The sequence below is a fragment of the Euleptes europaea genome, chromosome 3 (assembly GCF_029931775.1).
Source record: "Euleptes europaea isolate rEulEur1 chromosome 3, rEulEur1.hap1, whole genome shotgun sequence".
Taxonomy (NCBI): domain Eukaryota; kingdom Metazoa; phylum Chordata; class Lepidosauria; order Squamata; family Sphaerodactylidae; genus Euleptes; species Euleptes europaea.
In genome coordinates, this window is record NC_079314.1 from 19,616,665 (window position 1) to 19,633,656 (window position 16,992).

Genomic DNA, 16,992 nt, shown 5'->3' on the forward strand with positions numbered 1-16,992 from the left:
TAATGTACTGTAATGTATGTGGATGGTCCAGGCTAGCCTGATCGTAGCCTTTTAATGCATTGGTTGTTTCAAGCCCCAAGTACTTTGGGGCGTTGTTTTCATTATGCATGTATTTCCCCACCTTTAGAAGTCGCCTTGCTCTCCCCTCGCGTTTCCCCCACGTTTTGTGGATGCCGTTTTACCCCGAGTTTAATGTCTGCCTCGATCCCAAACTGAAAGCCTGTCCTGTGCATACTTGTCAACTGGGGTTTTTCTCCCCACGCCTTCTCGCTTCTACCTCCCACCTGTCTTTCCCATCCATCCAACCCCTCCCATTGAAGATGTAATACTATGCAGCTGCTTATTTGGTCAGTTTCACAGCGAGTGTGTCAGTTTCAAAATGTTTTATGCGCTCCACCTCGGGGACCCTGATCAGGTGGAAAGGTGGCATTAAAATGTTTTAAATAAATTACATAATGGTTAAATCCCCCTTTCCCCAGCACCAGAGTCACAAATTTAATTACATCTCCCTGCCCAAACAATTACTTTTTCACGCTGAAGAAAACACTGGGAGTTCTGACCATAGAAGTGTGTGTGTGTGTGTGTGTGTGTGTTAAGTGCCATCAAGTCACTTCAGACTCATGGCGATCCTATAAATCAATGTCGTTCAAAATGTCCTGTCTTTAACAGCCTTGCTCAGATCTTGCAAACTGAGGGCTGTGGCTTCCGTTATAGAGTCAACCCATCTCTTGGGAATACGATGTAATAGGGAATATGATGGCATGAATTAACTTGATCTTGGCTGCCAGTGACACATCCTTACACTTAAGAATCTTTTCTAGCTCCTTCATGGGTGCCCTTCCATAGAGGTAGGAGTCACATTTTCTGTGTTTGGCTCTGGGAGGAATATTCCCCACCAAGCATGAGAGGTCTGTCCAGGTGGGATTCCAGTACTGCACAATGCTAAAGGTAAAGGTAGTCCCCTGTGCGAGCACTGGGTCATTCCTGACCCATGGGGTGACGTCACATCACGACATTTACTAGGCAGACTTTGTTTACGGGGTGGTTTGCCAGTGCCTTCCCCAGTCATCTTCCCTTTACCCCCAGCAAGCTGGTTACTAATTTAACCAGCCTTGGAAGGATGGAAGGCTGAGTCAAACTTGAGCCGGCTACCTGAAACCAACTTCCGTCGGGATCGAACTCAGGTTGTGAGCAGAGCTTGGACTGCAGTACTGCAGCTTACCACTCTGCGCCGTGGGGCCCTTTACACAACACTAGTTTTATTTAAAAACAATGACGATTGCTTCCCCTTTCCAATGGTGCACATACAGCCCAGAGACCATTTCAGGGTGCAGAGTCCGGACACAGCTGCCTGCCCGGGACCGACTCTTCTCTCCCACCCTGTGCCTACCAAAGCACGGCAGAGATTCTCTGCCCTGGCAGGCAGCCTGGGTCTCGCATGCTAGGCTGGGTCGGAGGAGGCTTCTGCTCACAGGAGGCAGCTTGGCCGGCGTCCAACCCAGGTGCTCCTGCGTCGAGAGGACCCGACACGCCCCTCCGTGTCCTCAGCCCAACCTGCTCTGCTGCACAGAGGGAGTCGGATTGCAGTAAACAGCTGGGATGTGACATGTATCAAGAATGTACCTTTCACACCTGTGAGAGCTCATCCCTCTGGCTGGGGAAAGACCAGCCTCTCGGTGGCAGCCAAAGATAACTGATGTCCCAAATACTCGTCTGCTTGTATCAGAGAGGGAGAGGGAGTGGGGGGGGGGAAGGAGCGAGAAGGATTGTCATGCCTACGGCATACTTGGCTACAGGAGCTGGTCCAACCATGAGAAGGTTGGGGGCGGAGGTACCTGCGCAGAGGAAAAGTGCCTTGCACACAGCTATTTTGCTGCTGAAATTCTTGGCCGCCGTCCTTTCTCTCCTTGGTGTGGATCGTAAGAAGCCCCAGGGGTGGGTGGGGGGGAAGCAATGGAAATTGCAGGATTGCAACAAACAGGCAGGGTTTCGGCAGAGAAGCAAGGTTGGCACCTTGATTTCCTTTTGGCCATGCCAGTAGGGATTACTGATAATGGAAAGAAGGAACGGGGAAGGGCCGTGGCTCAGTGGTAGACCCTCTGCTTGGCATGCAGAAGGTCCCAGGTTCAATCCCTGGCATCTCCAGTTAAAGGGACTAGGCAAGTAGGTGATGTGAAAGACCCCTGCCTGAGACCCTGGAGAGCCGCTGCTGGTCTGAGTAGACAATACTGACTTGGATGGACCAAGGGTCTGGTTCAATATAAGGCAGCTTCATGTGTTCATGTGATTAGTTTAAAAATGGGGTGACGGAGAAGAAGCCTGCAGAGTGGGGGACCGGGAAAGACAAAACAGGCAGGGAAAAGGTCCTCCCCTCCCCTGCCACGCTCCCCCCCATGAAGGGAGGACTGGCTGGTGGCAGTAGCCGCAGGGCCCCTACATGTGATCTGCCACCAGGCCAATAGCCCATGAGGACTTTTTTCCAGTGGCCATTATGGCCAATCTGCCCCTGGCGTCAAGGGCCAGTATTGGTTACACTGAATCCTCCCCGCTCTGTAGGGTTGCCAACCTCCAGGTACTAGCTGGAGATCTCCTGCTATTACAACTGATCTCCAGCCGATAGAGATCGGTTCACCTGGAGAAAATGGCCGCTTTGGCAACTGGACTCTATGGCACTGAAGTCCCTCCCCTCCCCAAACCCGGCCCTCCTCAGGCCCCACCCCAAAAACATCCCACCGGTAGCAAAGAGGGACCTGGAAACCCTACCGCTCTGCCATGGAAGCTTGCTGGTTGACTTTGGGCTGCTCACACACTTTCAGGCGAGCCTACCTCACAGGGTTGTTGTGAAGATAAAAACTGAAGAGAGGAGAATGATTTAAGCTGCCCATTGGGGAGAAAGGTGTAAATAGATAAGACTAGATAAGACCTTGAGCCACAAGAGCCCGGAGAGGCTCAGCCAGTTGGTGTACGCAATACTGAGCTGGATGGACCAATTAGGTGTTATAAGGCCTGGTCCAGATAGGCTGGGAAATGTGGTGGTGAAACGGCTGTACCACTCCAGACTGCAGGGGAGGGGGGGGTGCCGTTTTCCATACTCTGCTCACATTAATCATTCCCTGTAAATGGAAAACTAGCATTGCATGCAGAGGGCTACAGGTTTTTTCTGTGGTTGTTTTTGTTGTTTTTTAATCTGCAGTGATTTTATCTGGAGGGCCAATACAAGAACTATTTGTTGCTGTGATTGAGAGACAAATGCCTCTTCGATGCCCACTTACAGTTTCCATGCAAATTTGCAAGAAAATAAATTATTAAACCTTTTAAAACAATCCGCTTCCTGATTAATTTTGGAGGCGTTCTTGTAGACCGGCAAAAGGCTCGGAATTGACCCACTGAGTGAACCAGCTTGGTGTTGCCATTAAAGTGTCGGACTAGAGATCCAAGCGCAAATCCCTGCCCATCAGGGTTGTTGTGAGGGGAACAACAAAGGAGGGGAGACCAAACTCCACCGGCCTGAGCTTCTTGGAGAAATGGCGGGATAAAAAATGCAGTAAAATAAAATAAACAAAAATCACAAGCCTAAGGGGGAAAAAACCCTTGAAACTCTTTCTTCAGCAAGATAGTTTCCTGGAAGAGCTCTCCTCCGCCTGGCTGAATCTCTGCAGGGTTTCACTTGGGCTAATAACGTACCCGCACATTGTTTTGCCACAGTATGACAACAGGCATAATGTTGAGACTAAAGAGGATTGCAGGGAAAAGGAGCCTTGCACAGGAGGAATCCAGGAAACCTCTGGCCTCCCCATATGGGCAGCTGGTGTCAACGTAACCAGCTGTGCACAACAGCTGGCACGCGCTTCTTTAACTCGCTTCCCTTTCGATCAGTGGCGGCAAGACAGTGTGACAGCAATATCATTTATGCTCGATCCTAGCCTTACACATTGCCAACGAATCCACAATAATTGCTCTTCCTTGGCTTTTGGCTTTCGGTAATGCAGAGTGCAGATAAGAATCTCAGTTCACGCATAAGCATAAATCAACATAAACAACTTCTTACTTACAATCATGCAGTGCCTAACGTGGACATGGACTCTGGGACCAGGGCTTGTAATAAACCCAGGGGCCAACTTTGTCCCCGTATACCCTCTAACAGCACAATCGCTGGACCGAACACCGCTAACCATACTACCCTCACGTTCATTCATTTGCCTGTCTTCCAATGTTATGTACGCCATCAAGGCTCAGCAACGCCCTTCTACTCTCTACATCAGGCCAATCCCGACACAAAAGAGTAAATGGACATAAATCCGACATTTTAAAAAATCACAATACTCAAAAACCAGCGGGAGAACATTTTAATCTTCCAGGACTTTTCACTGCTGACCTAAGAGTGGCAGTTCTCCTACAGAGAAGCTTCAAAGGGAGATTACAGTGTGATACTGCTGACCTTGAATTCAACACCTAGTTCAGGACAATGGAGCCATCAGGGACAAATGGGAACACAAGATTCTTATTTCATTATGAGTGCTAATTTTCTGCATTTCCCACCTAAATGCATCTCTCCAAGCACAAATCAGGCTGGTTACATTTTGCATCGTACCTCTGCATCCTGACTCCAACTGGCCCACCTTCTGAACTTTATTCCCTTGTGTAGCTGATGAAGTGACCTTTGACTCACAGAACCTTATAGCTTGGGAAATTCTGTTGAGTCTGTAAGTTATCATGTGTGTAAAGCGTTATCAAGTTGCAGCCAACTTATGGTGACCCCAGCAACAGGTTTTCAAGGCAAGTGAGAAGCAGGGGTAGTCTACTTCTCACTTGCCTTCCACTGCAGAGTCTTCTTTGGTGGTCTTCCATCCAAAGACTGACCCTGCTGAGCTTCTGAGATCTGACAAGGGCTATACCATGACACCTTTCCTCCGCCTTTAAGTTATTAGTGAACTCTAATTAAATATAATTGAAGAGGCTCTGGCCTTGTGAAAAGATGGGCTGGATGCTTGTAACAAAGGGTTGCAGCGTTTTTCTGCCACAAGAAGAAGGAGGGACAATTTCACCCACTTGCCTTCCCCAGTGCAGTCCCTTACGCTGTGGGTTCCCTGATCCTTGGTATAGCCCTTTTGGGGTGTGTGTGTCAAAAAGGGGTTTAGGGAAGGCTAGGGAGCCTACGACTCTAGAGTCCAATGTGGCTCAGTATGGAACCAAATAAGGCTCTTTTTAAAAAAAGAGAAAATATCTTTATGTGAAGGTATATGGAACAATGGGATGTGGAATGGTACAGCATAGCTCAGCTTCGTCAGCTCTCAGAAGCTAAGCAGGGTCAGTACTTGGATGGGAGACCACCAAGGACAACTCTGCAGAGGAAAGCAATGGCAAACCACCTCTGCTTGATCACTTGCCTCAAAAACCCCTATGTGGTCACCATAAGTGGACTGTGACTTGAGGGCACTTTACACACACATGTAGAATAATTGGTACGCAAAGGGAATGGAAGGGAAAGATTCTGCTAGGATTAAGGAGCTTCTTAGACATGCTTTGCAGAAATGGAAGCTAGAGAGTCTTCCAAGCACACACCGTGCACAGAATTATACCAGCACACTAAAACAATTGTGTTTGATGGTCCTCTGTTTATTTACTTACTATGAGCCTTGGTGTGTGCCACTTTAATAAAGGGCTTGTAACTACCAGTGTTTGGGCTGCAGAAACTTTACAGATTTTTAGTCCACATGTCAGTTATTGGTATTTGTTAAACTGTATGTAATCAGTTAAGCACATGGGCTTTCTTACACTGGCTGTTACATTCCTCTCTAAAAGGCTGCTGACCCCCTGGCCTAACCCTAAGCAGTTACGCTGAAATATAGTTAAGGAGTAAGTTGTTCTGTATTTGTTTGGGTGTGTGTGGATGCACGGAGTTTCATTGCTCAGCATCAGTGCAAACAAATCCAGTTAGAGAATGGGTCCCATTATAGAGATTTGCAAGCGACCAGATGTGATTGTGCTGTAAATGGGGGGTGGAGATAGAAGTAGTAGTGTTGGTTTTTATATGCTGACTTTCTCTACCACTAAAGAAAGAATCAAACTGGTTTACAATCACTTTCCCTTCCCTTCCCCACAACAGATACCCTGTAAGGTAGGTGAGGCTGAGAGAGCTCTAAGAGAGCTGTGACTATCCCAAGGTCACCCAGCTGGCTTCCTGTGCAGGAGTGGGGAAACCAACCCAGTTCACCAGATTAGCCTCCGCCACTCATGTGGAGGAGTGGGGCATCAAACCCGGTTCTCCAGATCAGAGTCCACTGCTCCAAACCACTGCTCTTAACCACTACACCACACTGTATCAGCACCAGCTGATAAGCTGGGGTTTGTATAATTAGTTCATTGTGATGGTTTTGATGCTGGTTCCCCCCCCCCACCTCCCATTATCTTATTATGCTTTCTTTTAGCAGCTGTCTCAAGCAGGTCTCAGGAAAGCTGTACATTTTCTAAACCCATCAATAAATAACATAGCCAGCTAATGTCCTGTAACCAGTTGTGGAAGGGTAGCTGTGTTTGATCTGCAGTAGAAGAGCTGGACTCAAGTCCGGCAGCACTTTAAGAGGCGCACAAGATTTTTTGTGGTTTAAGCTTTTGAGAGTCAAAGCTCTCGGTCACTAATTCTTCACACTCGTGGTCTAAGATTTGAAGGGGGGCATACATTATTCTGTCATTGACTAGAAAACACGCACACACAGAGTCTATTTTACTCAGTCACAGAACATCAGAAAAGCCATGTTGGATCAGACCGAGGTCCATCAGGTCCATCAGTCCGTTCACACAGTGGCCAACCAGGTGCCTCTAGGGAGCCCACAAACAAGACGACTGCAGCAGCACCATCCTGCCTGTGTTCCACAGCATCTAACATAATAGGCATGATCCTGGAGAGAATAGGTATGCATCATGACTAGTAGCTTTGGATAGCCCTCTCCTCCATGAACATGTCCTCTCCCCTCCTAAAGCCTTTCAAGTTGGTAGCCATCACCGCATCCTGGGGCAGGGAGTTCCACAATTTAACTATGCTATGATCTTTTGGGGAATGTAATCTGGGGACAGGGAGGCTGATCCCTGCAGGTATATTCCAGGCAGCTTTCCTTAATATTCAGCTTTCATTCAAAGTTAAATTTACTTGTGGGAGATGCATGGGAAAGCATGGGGGGGGGGAATAAAAGTGAAGTAAATTAAATCCATTTTGTCCATCTTGATTCCATTGCCCATTAACTTTGTCGAGACCCAGGTTCGAATCCCCACTCTACTCTGGAAGCTTGCTGGGTGACTTTGGGCCAGCCAGTCATACACTCCGAGACTTAGCTACCTCAGGAGAAGAGAATGATGTCATTCACTTAGGGTCCCCATTAGGGAGAAAGGAGTGGTATAAATGAAGTCAATAAATGGGGCACCGCCTCCCAAAACCTAGTATTACAGAAAGGAAGGGAAAGTGCGCTTTGTTCATTTCTTCCACATCACGCATTATCTTATAAGCATAATCTCCCATATGATCCCTTTAAATGGAAATGCTGGAGATCAAGCCCAGGAACCTTCTGTAAGCAAAGCAGTTGTTCTCCCACTGAGCCACAGCCCTTCACTAAGCACTTATTTTTAATTGCTTAACCTTAAATATCACAATCATATTTAATACCGATCCCGGTACTCTTTAGGCTCCGTCATTGCAAGACTGCCCCATCTTCTCTTCTTCAGACGATAATTTATACACGAAATTTACACACCCTCCCCCGAAAGCCTTTCCAAACGTCACGTTACATTGCTGATCGAGAGCTGGCTCGAGCAGCAGAGAGGAGAAAGAGGCGCGCCCATGCATTAGAACGTCTGAAACCCACCCCATCTGGGTTACGGGTGGGGGAGGGGGGGAAAAGCCCAGGGGGCGTGACTCTGGGAAGGGGGTGTGGCCCCAGCGAAGCCCTTTTTGGTCGCGGCCTGCGCGCAGCGAATGGGCGGCCGCTACGGGTGGGCGTGGCTCGTTGCCCTGGGTTACCCGCGGGGGAAATCGAGAAGCGGCGACGTCACGGAGGGAGGCTCCCTTCGCCCAGCCAAACGCGTCTTCGCCCTGCCCACAACCTCCTCTTTTATGTGTGTGGTTTTTTTTCTCTCTCCATAGAACGCCGGCTGGGATGGGGCCAATGGGAGAGCGCTGAGGCTTGGGCCCTCGTGCCGCGCTCCGTCCAATCAGGAGGCGGCATTTGGGTCAGGTCAGTGTAACAAGCTGAATGTTGGAAAAGAGGGGGCGGAGCCGGGCTTGGGGCTTCCCCCTGTCCCACCGGTGGGGGAGCCCCGGTGCGCGCGCGGGGTCACGAGGACGGCTGGGGAAAGGGACCACCGAAAGTGGGGTTTTTATTTAAAAAATGACCCCACGCAAGGAAGGAGGGCGCGAGCCTGGGGGAGGGGGGATCATTTGGAGCGGGCCCCCTTTTAAAGAGACGTGGAAAGGCTGCTTGAGCTATACAGAGGCTTTAGTGAAAGGGGGAGGGGGCAGCCCAGGCTATGGAAGGCTGCGCGGGATGGGGGGGGGGCAGAACCCGGGTCCAGAGATTAGCACGTGAGAATGTGCAAGGCTTGCGTGCCAGAGGCAAACAATTTTGAGCAGCCCCTCCTTTTTTTAAGAGACTTGGCGAGGCCGCTTGAGCTATACAGGGGCGTTAGCGAGGGGGGGCGCTATGGAAGGACGCGCGGGATGAGGGGGGGCAGAACCTGGGTCCAGAGTTAGCACGTGAGAATGTGCAGGGCTTGCGTGCCGGAGGCAAATAATTTTGAGCAGGACTTGGAGAGGCCGCTTGAGCTATATAGGGGCGTTAGTGAAATGAGGGGGGGGGGGCAGAACCCGGCTCCAGAGATTAGCACGTGAGAATGTGCAGGGCTTGCGTGCCGGAGGCAAATAATTTTGAGCAGGACTTGGAGAGGCCGCTTGAGCTATACAGGGGCGTTAGTGAAATGGGGGGGGGCAGAACCCGGCTCCAGAGTTTAGCACGTGAGAATGTGCAGGGCTTGCGTGCCGGAGGCAAATAATTTTGAGCAACCCCCCCTTTGTTAAGAGACCCGCTTGAGCGATACAGGGGCGTTCGCGAAGGGGAGGGCTACGGAAGGACGCGCGGGAGAGGCGGCAGAACCCGGGTCCCCAGTGAGCACGTGAGAACGCGCGGGCTCCGCGCGCCGGAGGCCAAGGGCGCCGTCGACGCGGGAGCCACCAGCGCACGCGGGGGGACCTCTGGGGTCCGATTGCCCCCTCCCGCCCCCCGCGATCTCTCCCCCCCTCCCCGGCGCGCCGGCTGCCCGCAGCAGGGGGAAAGCCCGGCTTGTTGTGATCAGGTGGTTCTGCTCCGTGTGCAGCCGGGCAGAGCGCCCAGCCTGTCGCAGGCGCCCCTCCTCCGTCCCCCCCCCCGGGTAAGGTGCCGCGCGAGGCGCCGCCCCCTGCCCCTCCCCTCCCCGCCCGCCACCAGAGGTGCAGCCGGCTCGCCTGGCGGGCTGCGAGCGTGCCTGCCTGCCTCCTGCCTGCCTGCCTGCACGCCACAGGCGAAGAAGAGGCGCACGAGCGGCTGGTTGCTCGGCTGCTCGGCTCCTGCCGTCCGTCCGCCTCCCGCAGCATGTTGCCGTCCCGCCGGCTCCCGGGAGAGAGGCGGCGGCCGCTCGGGGCGGCTGGAGCGCGGCGGCCCGGCCCGGAGGCGACGACGCTGCAGGCGGACGGCCGCGGCTGCTAGGTGAGCGGCCCACCTGCCCGGGGGGGGGGGGCGCGCGCCGGAGCGGAGGGGAGCGGCATGCCCGGCCAGCGCCCGCACCTCCGGCCCCTTTAGCGGGGGGGGGGGCCGCCCTCGACGCCCCGCGCGCCGCTCCCTCGGAAGCCGCCCGCTCATCTGTTGCTCGCCCCCCCCCGTCCGTCCGTCCGTCCGTCCGTCCTCCCTCCCCTCCCGCTCGCTCTCCATGGAGGCCGCCGCTCCTCGCCCTTCCAGCTGAGCCGTCTGGCCGCGGCCGGGGGGCGGCCGGAGACCATGCACTGAGCCGCCGGACCTGCCTCCTTCCCTCTCCCCGCCCCTTCGAGCCCCCCCCCCGCTCCGGATCCCCCCTTTACCGACCCATGCTGCCCCCCTGAGCGCCGCTCCCCCCCCCACGGAGCACCGCCTGGGATTTACAGAGAGACCCCCCCCCCGGGGGACCGGCGCACCGACAGCGGAGAGGCGGCGGGGGGCGGCGGCGGCGGCGGGGGGGTGGGAGCACCGACCATGGATGAGAAGCTGCAGGCGCGCCCGGCGGACGTCGACCCGGATTTCGAGCCCCGCAGCCGGCCCCGCGCCGGCACCTGGCCCCTGCCTCACCCCGACTTCCCGGGCGAAGAGGACGACGGAGCCGCGGGGGGCGGAGGGGGCGGCGGGGGGGGCTCCAAGCCCCCCCTGGCCGAGGGCGCCGAGAACGCCGGCGGGGCGGCGGAGCGGGGCCGAGGCGCGCCGGCGCTGCCGGCCCTGGGCGCCGACGTCGGACAGCTCCGCAAGGCCAAGACCTCCCGGCGCAACGCGTGGGGGAACCTGTCCTACGCCGACCTCATCACCAAGGCCATCGAGAGCTCGCCCGAGAAGCGGCTCACCCTCTCCCAGATCTACGACTGGATGGTCCGCTACGTCCCCTATTTTAAGGATAAAGGAGACAGCAACAGCTCCGCCGGCTGGAAGGTACGCCTCGGGGCCCGCGGGCCCCCTCCCTCTCCCCTTGCCCCCCCCTAGTCTGCAGGACCCCTAGTGGAGTGTGTGTCCCCCGCCCCAACTAACCAAGTAGAATGTATAATGCCCTGCAGAATGTATAATGTGGATTAGTTCCTCCGCACCCCCGGTGTGAATCCCCCCCCCCTTGCAGTCCCTGGTTTGGAAGGAAAGGTGATAAAATGGTGTGTTGAACCCCCCCCCCCCATCCTTGCACCCTTACCTAGAAATCTGTTTTTTTTTTTAACAACTGAGTTAATGAATCGGGTCCAGGACAACTCTGGATTGGATCGGGTCCGGGACGACTCTGGATTGGATCGGGTCCGGGACAGCTCTGGATTAAATGGCCCGGCCCTGCACCTTCTGTCCTCTCCGGGGCTCTGGTTGGAAGGGATTCAACAAGTTTCGCGGAGGGTCTGGTGTGGACAGAGATTCTGGCTTTGCAGCCTGAACCCCTCCGGCTCTGATGTTACTTGCCGAAAAGGGAATTGCTTCTTTATCAGGGCTCAGGGCGGAGGAGACCGGCTTCTCTAGGCGTGCCGGGAGAGACGAGGAGAATCCCCTGGCACTGGTTACAGGCCGGGTGGATGCGCGAGGTTCCTGTTGCATTGGCGACGGGTGGCGGGGGGAGATTGTTACAGCACCTGTTCGGCTGCCTGGCCCTACCAAACTCCCCCAAAGCCAGGAGCAAGAGAGGGGGAACACCTGTCCTCTCCCGTTGCAGCCAGAGAGCACCTGCCCATCTGTTCAGACCGAAGCAGTGCCCCAGTTTCTCCCCAGGTCTAATTTGTCAAGAAGGCAGTGGCAGGAAATGGGTTTTGCAGCTTTGGTCTCTGATTTGGGGGCGAGGGGAGCCGGTGGCGATTTTAATTTTTTGGGGGTATAAAAAGAATTCTGCTGGAATGCAGTGGGGATTGCAGGAACTGCTGCGTCCCCGAGTAGGCTTGGAGGCGTGATCCCTTGAGAAAGCTGCCGGCTGGCGAGGCCCTTGGAATAGAGCTGAACTCGGCAGGGGGGGGGCGGGAGACCCTTTTTGAAGTCTTGGTCAGGTAGAAACCGGACAGTGCACTGGTGGAAAACTCTCCCTGCCCGACGATCAAAAAGGATTAAATTTCATGTGCGTCCCTCCCCTATTTAAAAATGTTGCTTCTGTGTATTTCTGTGGTTCTTGGTTTGGAGGAGACGGATTGCTGATCCCATATTTGTGGGGTTGTTGCTGTGTTTTGGGAGAAAGAGAAGCGATCTCCGGGTAGGATCTGTCTTCTAAGGAGTGTGCCTTTGATGGGGGGCTTGGAAAAAGGATGCTCTCACCCAGGCGAACTGACCACAGTAACCCCTGTGATGCTGTAGCAAGCAGAAGAAGGGTGCGTGTTCTTCCCTTCTCCTAGCCTGTCTCTTACAGGCAGGCACACACCCCTTCTTCTCTTTAGATTCGGTTGCACTGGCAAAGCTCCAGGCGATTGCCTTTGGATTGTTAAACATTTCTGTCAGTGGGAATCGATTCGCCTCTTATTGTGATTTAGTGTAGACTCGGGTTGCTCTCCCTGAGCTTACAAGGAAGAGGAGGGGAGAACAGAGTCTACTTTTCTTCACTCCGCTGAGACGCTGGGCTCTGGTCGAGCTGGCGAGGACGGCTCCCGCTTGTGTGAATCTTTCAGGGTGGCCAAGACTGGTGGAACGGGAAAAAGAGGGAGATCGTGTTGTGTTGAGACCCACAGGTGTCAATGCAAAAGGACGCTGTATTGCTCTGTTCCTTTTTTAAAAAACTCTTCCATCTCATGCTGGGGTTTTCTTTTCTAACTAGTAGTGTGGTAGGTTAGGCGGTACCCTGGATTATTTTTTTCAGGCTGGTCTTTCTGAGCATTTAGCAAGCCTCTGTCCTCTCTGTCAAACCGAGATTTGCCATTTGCACTCTTTCGAAAAGAATTTATCTCTGTGTTCTGGTCACTTCTCAGTAGCCAGAGGAAAGGACTGAATGTATTTTGGGTATTCAAGGGCCTCGGGGAGGGGCACAGTGGACCAAAGCCATTCATTTCGGTGGGACTTGCATGGAAGTCCCAGTACAAACCCAACTACCGGCCCCACATCAAGCTGTGCGGCATGCGTTGTGCGCCAGTTGCTGATTCTATCATGCAGAAGTGTCTCTGAATACCACATCCGAGATTATAATTCCAAAGAGGTAGAAAACTACACAGGAGTCCAGTAGCATCTTAACATTTATTGCAGCCTGAGCTTTTGCGAGTGAGCGTTCACTTCCTCAGATGCACCTGTGATGGTATTGCTTCAGGCACGCTGTGCATTGGTCTTTGTTCCAAAATAAAACAATGCCCCACTAGTACCTTAAAGACTAACAACATTGATTCCGGAATATTTTTTGGTGACATCTCTAGCAAACTTACTGCTCAGCTGACGAAGCCAATGCTGTTCCGAAATGCGTTGCCCAAGTTTGCATAGAGACTCCACGGTGGAGCAATCCAGGAACCTTTGCCGTGGTTTGTCCTGAGTTTCTTTGTAGTCCGTAACTCTAATGCTCTCTTTCTCTCTCTCATATTGCAATACCAAGGGCCAAAATAGAACAAAGTACAGTAAGACTCTTTGGCATGTGTCTCTTCCATCTAAATAATAATAATAAAAAGCAAACTGCTGAGGATAAATTCCAGCAGTATGCGAGGTCTACGCCTTTTGTAGTGGCTGGTAGGGTCAGGGGCAATTGTCAAGTGGTCCGGACCGAGGGGAGCACATGGCGCAACGGTGGTGGGGGGTGCCGAAGAGGGTCTCTTGCGGAGCGGCAAAGCTCCACTGGTGAGGTGGGTCTACATGGTAGCTTTCCATGCTTCCGGTTCGGCAGTGCAGTACTCTACTTGTAGCAGGGGAAGCTCCCTGCTCAAAAGACGGGTTTTTTTTTTCTTGCCGGGGTACTTGTGGCACTTCCTGACTTGGATGGCCCAGACTAGTTCGATCTCATCCAATCTCAGAAGCTAAGCAAGGCCAGCCCTGGTTAGTACTTGGATGGGGGACCCCCAAGGAAGTCCAGGGTTGTTACACAGAGGCAGGGAATTGGAAACCACCTCTGAACATTTCTTGCCTTGTAAGCCCTATGGGGTTGCCACATGGTGCAGTGGTTAAGAGTGGTAGTCTCTGATCTGGAGAACCGGGGTTGATTCCCCACTCCTCTACATGAGCGGTGGAGGCTAATCTGGTGAACTGGGTTGGTTTCCTCACTCCTCCACATGGAGCCAGCTGGGTGACCTTGGGCTAGTCATACTCTCTTAGCCCCACCTACCTCACAGGGTGTCTGTTGTGGGGAGGGGAAGGGAAGGTGATTGTAAGCCGGTTTAATTCTCCCTTAAGTGATAGAGAAAGTCAGTATATAAAAACCAACTCTTCTTCTCTTCTTCATAAGTTGGTTGTGACTTGACGATACTTTCCACCACTGCTGTGATGCTTTCCTATAGCAAACTGTACATCTTGGCCTGGTTTCTTCCATGCGTGGGACCGGCATGGGCCAAAACCTGCAGTTGCATGGCTCGGATTTTCTACTGCAACGTTTCCTGATTCCCCACCCCCACCGCCTGAAATCAGAGCTGTCTGGACATGTCCTCGGAGGGTGCCTGTGTGCTTCCACTTAAGAAGGTTCATCTGCTCGGCAGCTGGTTTTGTTGTCCCGAGAGGCACCTGCGTTTAAGTCTTGGGTAATGAGATGCCTTCTCTAAATGTCCTTTTCCCCCCCACTGCCCCTCCCCTACGATGCAGTACTGACTTCCTGACAGTGCATAGGTTACCAGGTCTTGCAGGTAGATCTGTAGTTGCAGGAGAAAAATCTGGGTAAGCTTTTGCAGTCAGGGAAGTGTGTCCGTGCCTGTGTTAAGTGCCGTCAAGTCGCTTCCAACTCATGGCGACCCAATGAATCAATGTCCTCCGAAACATCCTATTATTAACAGCCTTGCTCAGGCCTTGCGAATTGAGGGCCATGGCTTCCTTTACAGAGTCAATCCATCTCTTGTTGGGTCTTTTCCTGCTGCCTTCCACTTTTCCTAGCATGATTGTCTTTTCCAGTGACTCTTGTCTTCTCATAATGTGACCAAAGTACGACAGCCTCAGTTTAGTCATTTTAGCTTCTAGGGACAGTTCAGGCTTGATTTGATCTAGAACCCACTGATTTGTTTTTTTGGGCAGTTCACGGTATCTCTAACACTCTCCTTCAACACTACATTTCAAAGGAATCTACTTTCTTCCTATCAGATTTCTATCAGTCAGGGAAGTAGAGCTAAGTAAAAGTCTGGGGGAGGCGGAGTCCCTGTGTTTCAGCTGGAATGCCAGCCCTGACACATTGGGTGAATACATTAAGTCCCTCTACTGAGTTAGACTCTTGACCTATCAAGGGTCTCGGGCAAACGTCTTCCACATCACCTACTGCCTGGTCAGGGGAGGGGCCGTGGCTCAGCGGTAGAGCCTCTGCTTGCAATGTGGAAGGTCCTAGGTTCAGTCCCCAGCATCTCCCGTTAAAGGTACTAGACAAGTAGGTGATGTGAAAGACCCCTGCCTGAGAGCCTGGAGAGCCACTGGTGGTCTTACAAAATGCGAACTTTGATGGACCAAGGATCTGCTTCAGAATAAGGCAGCTTCATGTGTTCATGTAACTGGAGATGCTGAGGACTGAACCTGGGACTTTCTGCATACAAAGCAGAGGCTCTGCCACTGAGCCACAGCCCCTCCCCAGGGCAGGGGGGACGCACCCCGAAGAAGTTTCCATTCCAGGTGACTCAAGTCCCAGCCCAGCTAGCCAGCAGAGGAATACATCCAAGGTGCAGCCTGGAATAATTTCCATCGTATGACTCCTGCAGTTCCCACATAACGTGTTGTGCAATTATTATTATTTATTTTTTAAAGAAAGACAAACTCAAAGCGAGGAAACCTAGTAGTTTGAAGACTCACATTTTATTGAATGCACCAGCCAAAGGCCACGGATAGAGAAGCTTGAAACCACTCGATCTTCGGAGAAGTGTTTTAGAAGGAGCCCAGTAAGGAAGCTGAATGGTTCGCTGCGTACGTTTCCCCATCTGCCTTTGGCGTAATGGTAGCACGGTTGTTGAGAAAAGAAACTCGGCGAGAGAAGGGGAAAGGGGGTTTGTGCATGTGGGTCTCCTGTGTGGGTAGTGGGCCTTCCGGTTCTCGTCCCACCAGCCTTTCTCTTTAGCCACCCTTCTATTTTTTTAATAGGATGCTAGAATTTTTCTTTCAATACATAGACACACATAAAACAAAAAACAAACTATATATATATATATACACACACGCTCATATATACATATACATAAGAATTCCGCTTTCAATTGCAAAGGATATATCTATAATAACAAAATTATTGCTAGCTCTCTAGTTACCTTTTATACTCTGTATCTTACTTATTGTCTTTATTGTCATCATAGATTATCTACTTTCCTCTGTTACTCTTACATTCTTATTCTTTTAATCTTCAAAATAATATATAATTTTTTCTGATTTGTGTGGGTGTGTGTGTGTGTGTGAACATATGAAGCTGTCTTATACTGAGTCAGACCCTTGGTCCATCAATGTCAGTATTGTCTACTCAGACCGGCAGCGGCTCTCCAGGCTCTCAGGCAGAGGTCTTTCGCATCCCCTATCTGCCTAGTCCCTTTTAACTGGAGATGCCGGGGATTGAACCTGGGACCTTCTGCATGCCAAGCAGATCCTCTACCACTGAGCCACAGCCCTTCCCTTAATTTCCGTATGAAGTCTATCAGGGGATTCCAGTCTTCCATGACCTTGTTGAGATTCTTTCCCCTAATTGACACAGTTGGTTTTGCCATCTCTGCTAATTCTAGCAGCTTCATCGGCCATTCTTCTAAACTGGGTACCGCTGGGTTCTTCCATCTTTGGTCTCCCTTCTAGACGTGCAGCGTCCCCAAGGGAGCCCCTTAAACCAGGGAAGGACTTTATCCTGGAGGGATCAGGTGACAGCTCCCCGGTTTTCTGGCGTCTCTCCGGAGAAGAAGGCACTGTAATTCCTCACCTACCGGTAGGTGCTCATGCCTTTTGTGGCTCCCCCTACAGAGCAGATGCGGAATAGCAGCCATGAATTAGGACGGGTTGCCTCTCCCTTCTTTCTCGCAGGAACTTGGGTGGCTTTAAGCCAGCTGTTCTGTCTCGTCCTCAGCACCCCAGGGACGGACTGGGGAGCTAAAGTGGCCCTGGATCGAGCCACGCCAAGTGGCCTCGGCGGGCCCGATGAGCCGGAACTGCCGGGGCCACT

At 52.3% G+C, this 16,992-nt stretch overlaps 1 protein-coding gene across 1 annotated transcript in view; it reads left to right on the top strand.

The window, feature by feature from the left end:
• The first annotated feature begins 10,247 nt into the window (after positions 1–10,247).
• The window catches only part of FOXO6 (forkhead box O6), a 152,183-nt gene continuing 145,438 nt past the window's right edge, over positions 10,248–16,992 (top strand). The window contains exon 1 of the mRNA XM_056846941.1: positions 10,248–10,691. Within this exon, the coding sequence (XP_056702919.1) occupies positions 10,248–10,691 (444 nt within the window). The remainder of the gene's footprint in view (positions 10,692–16,992) is intronic.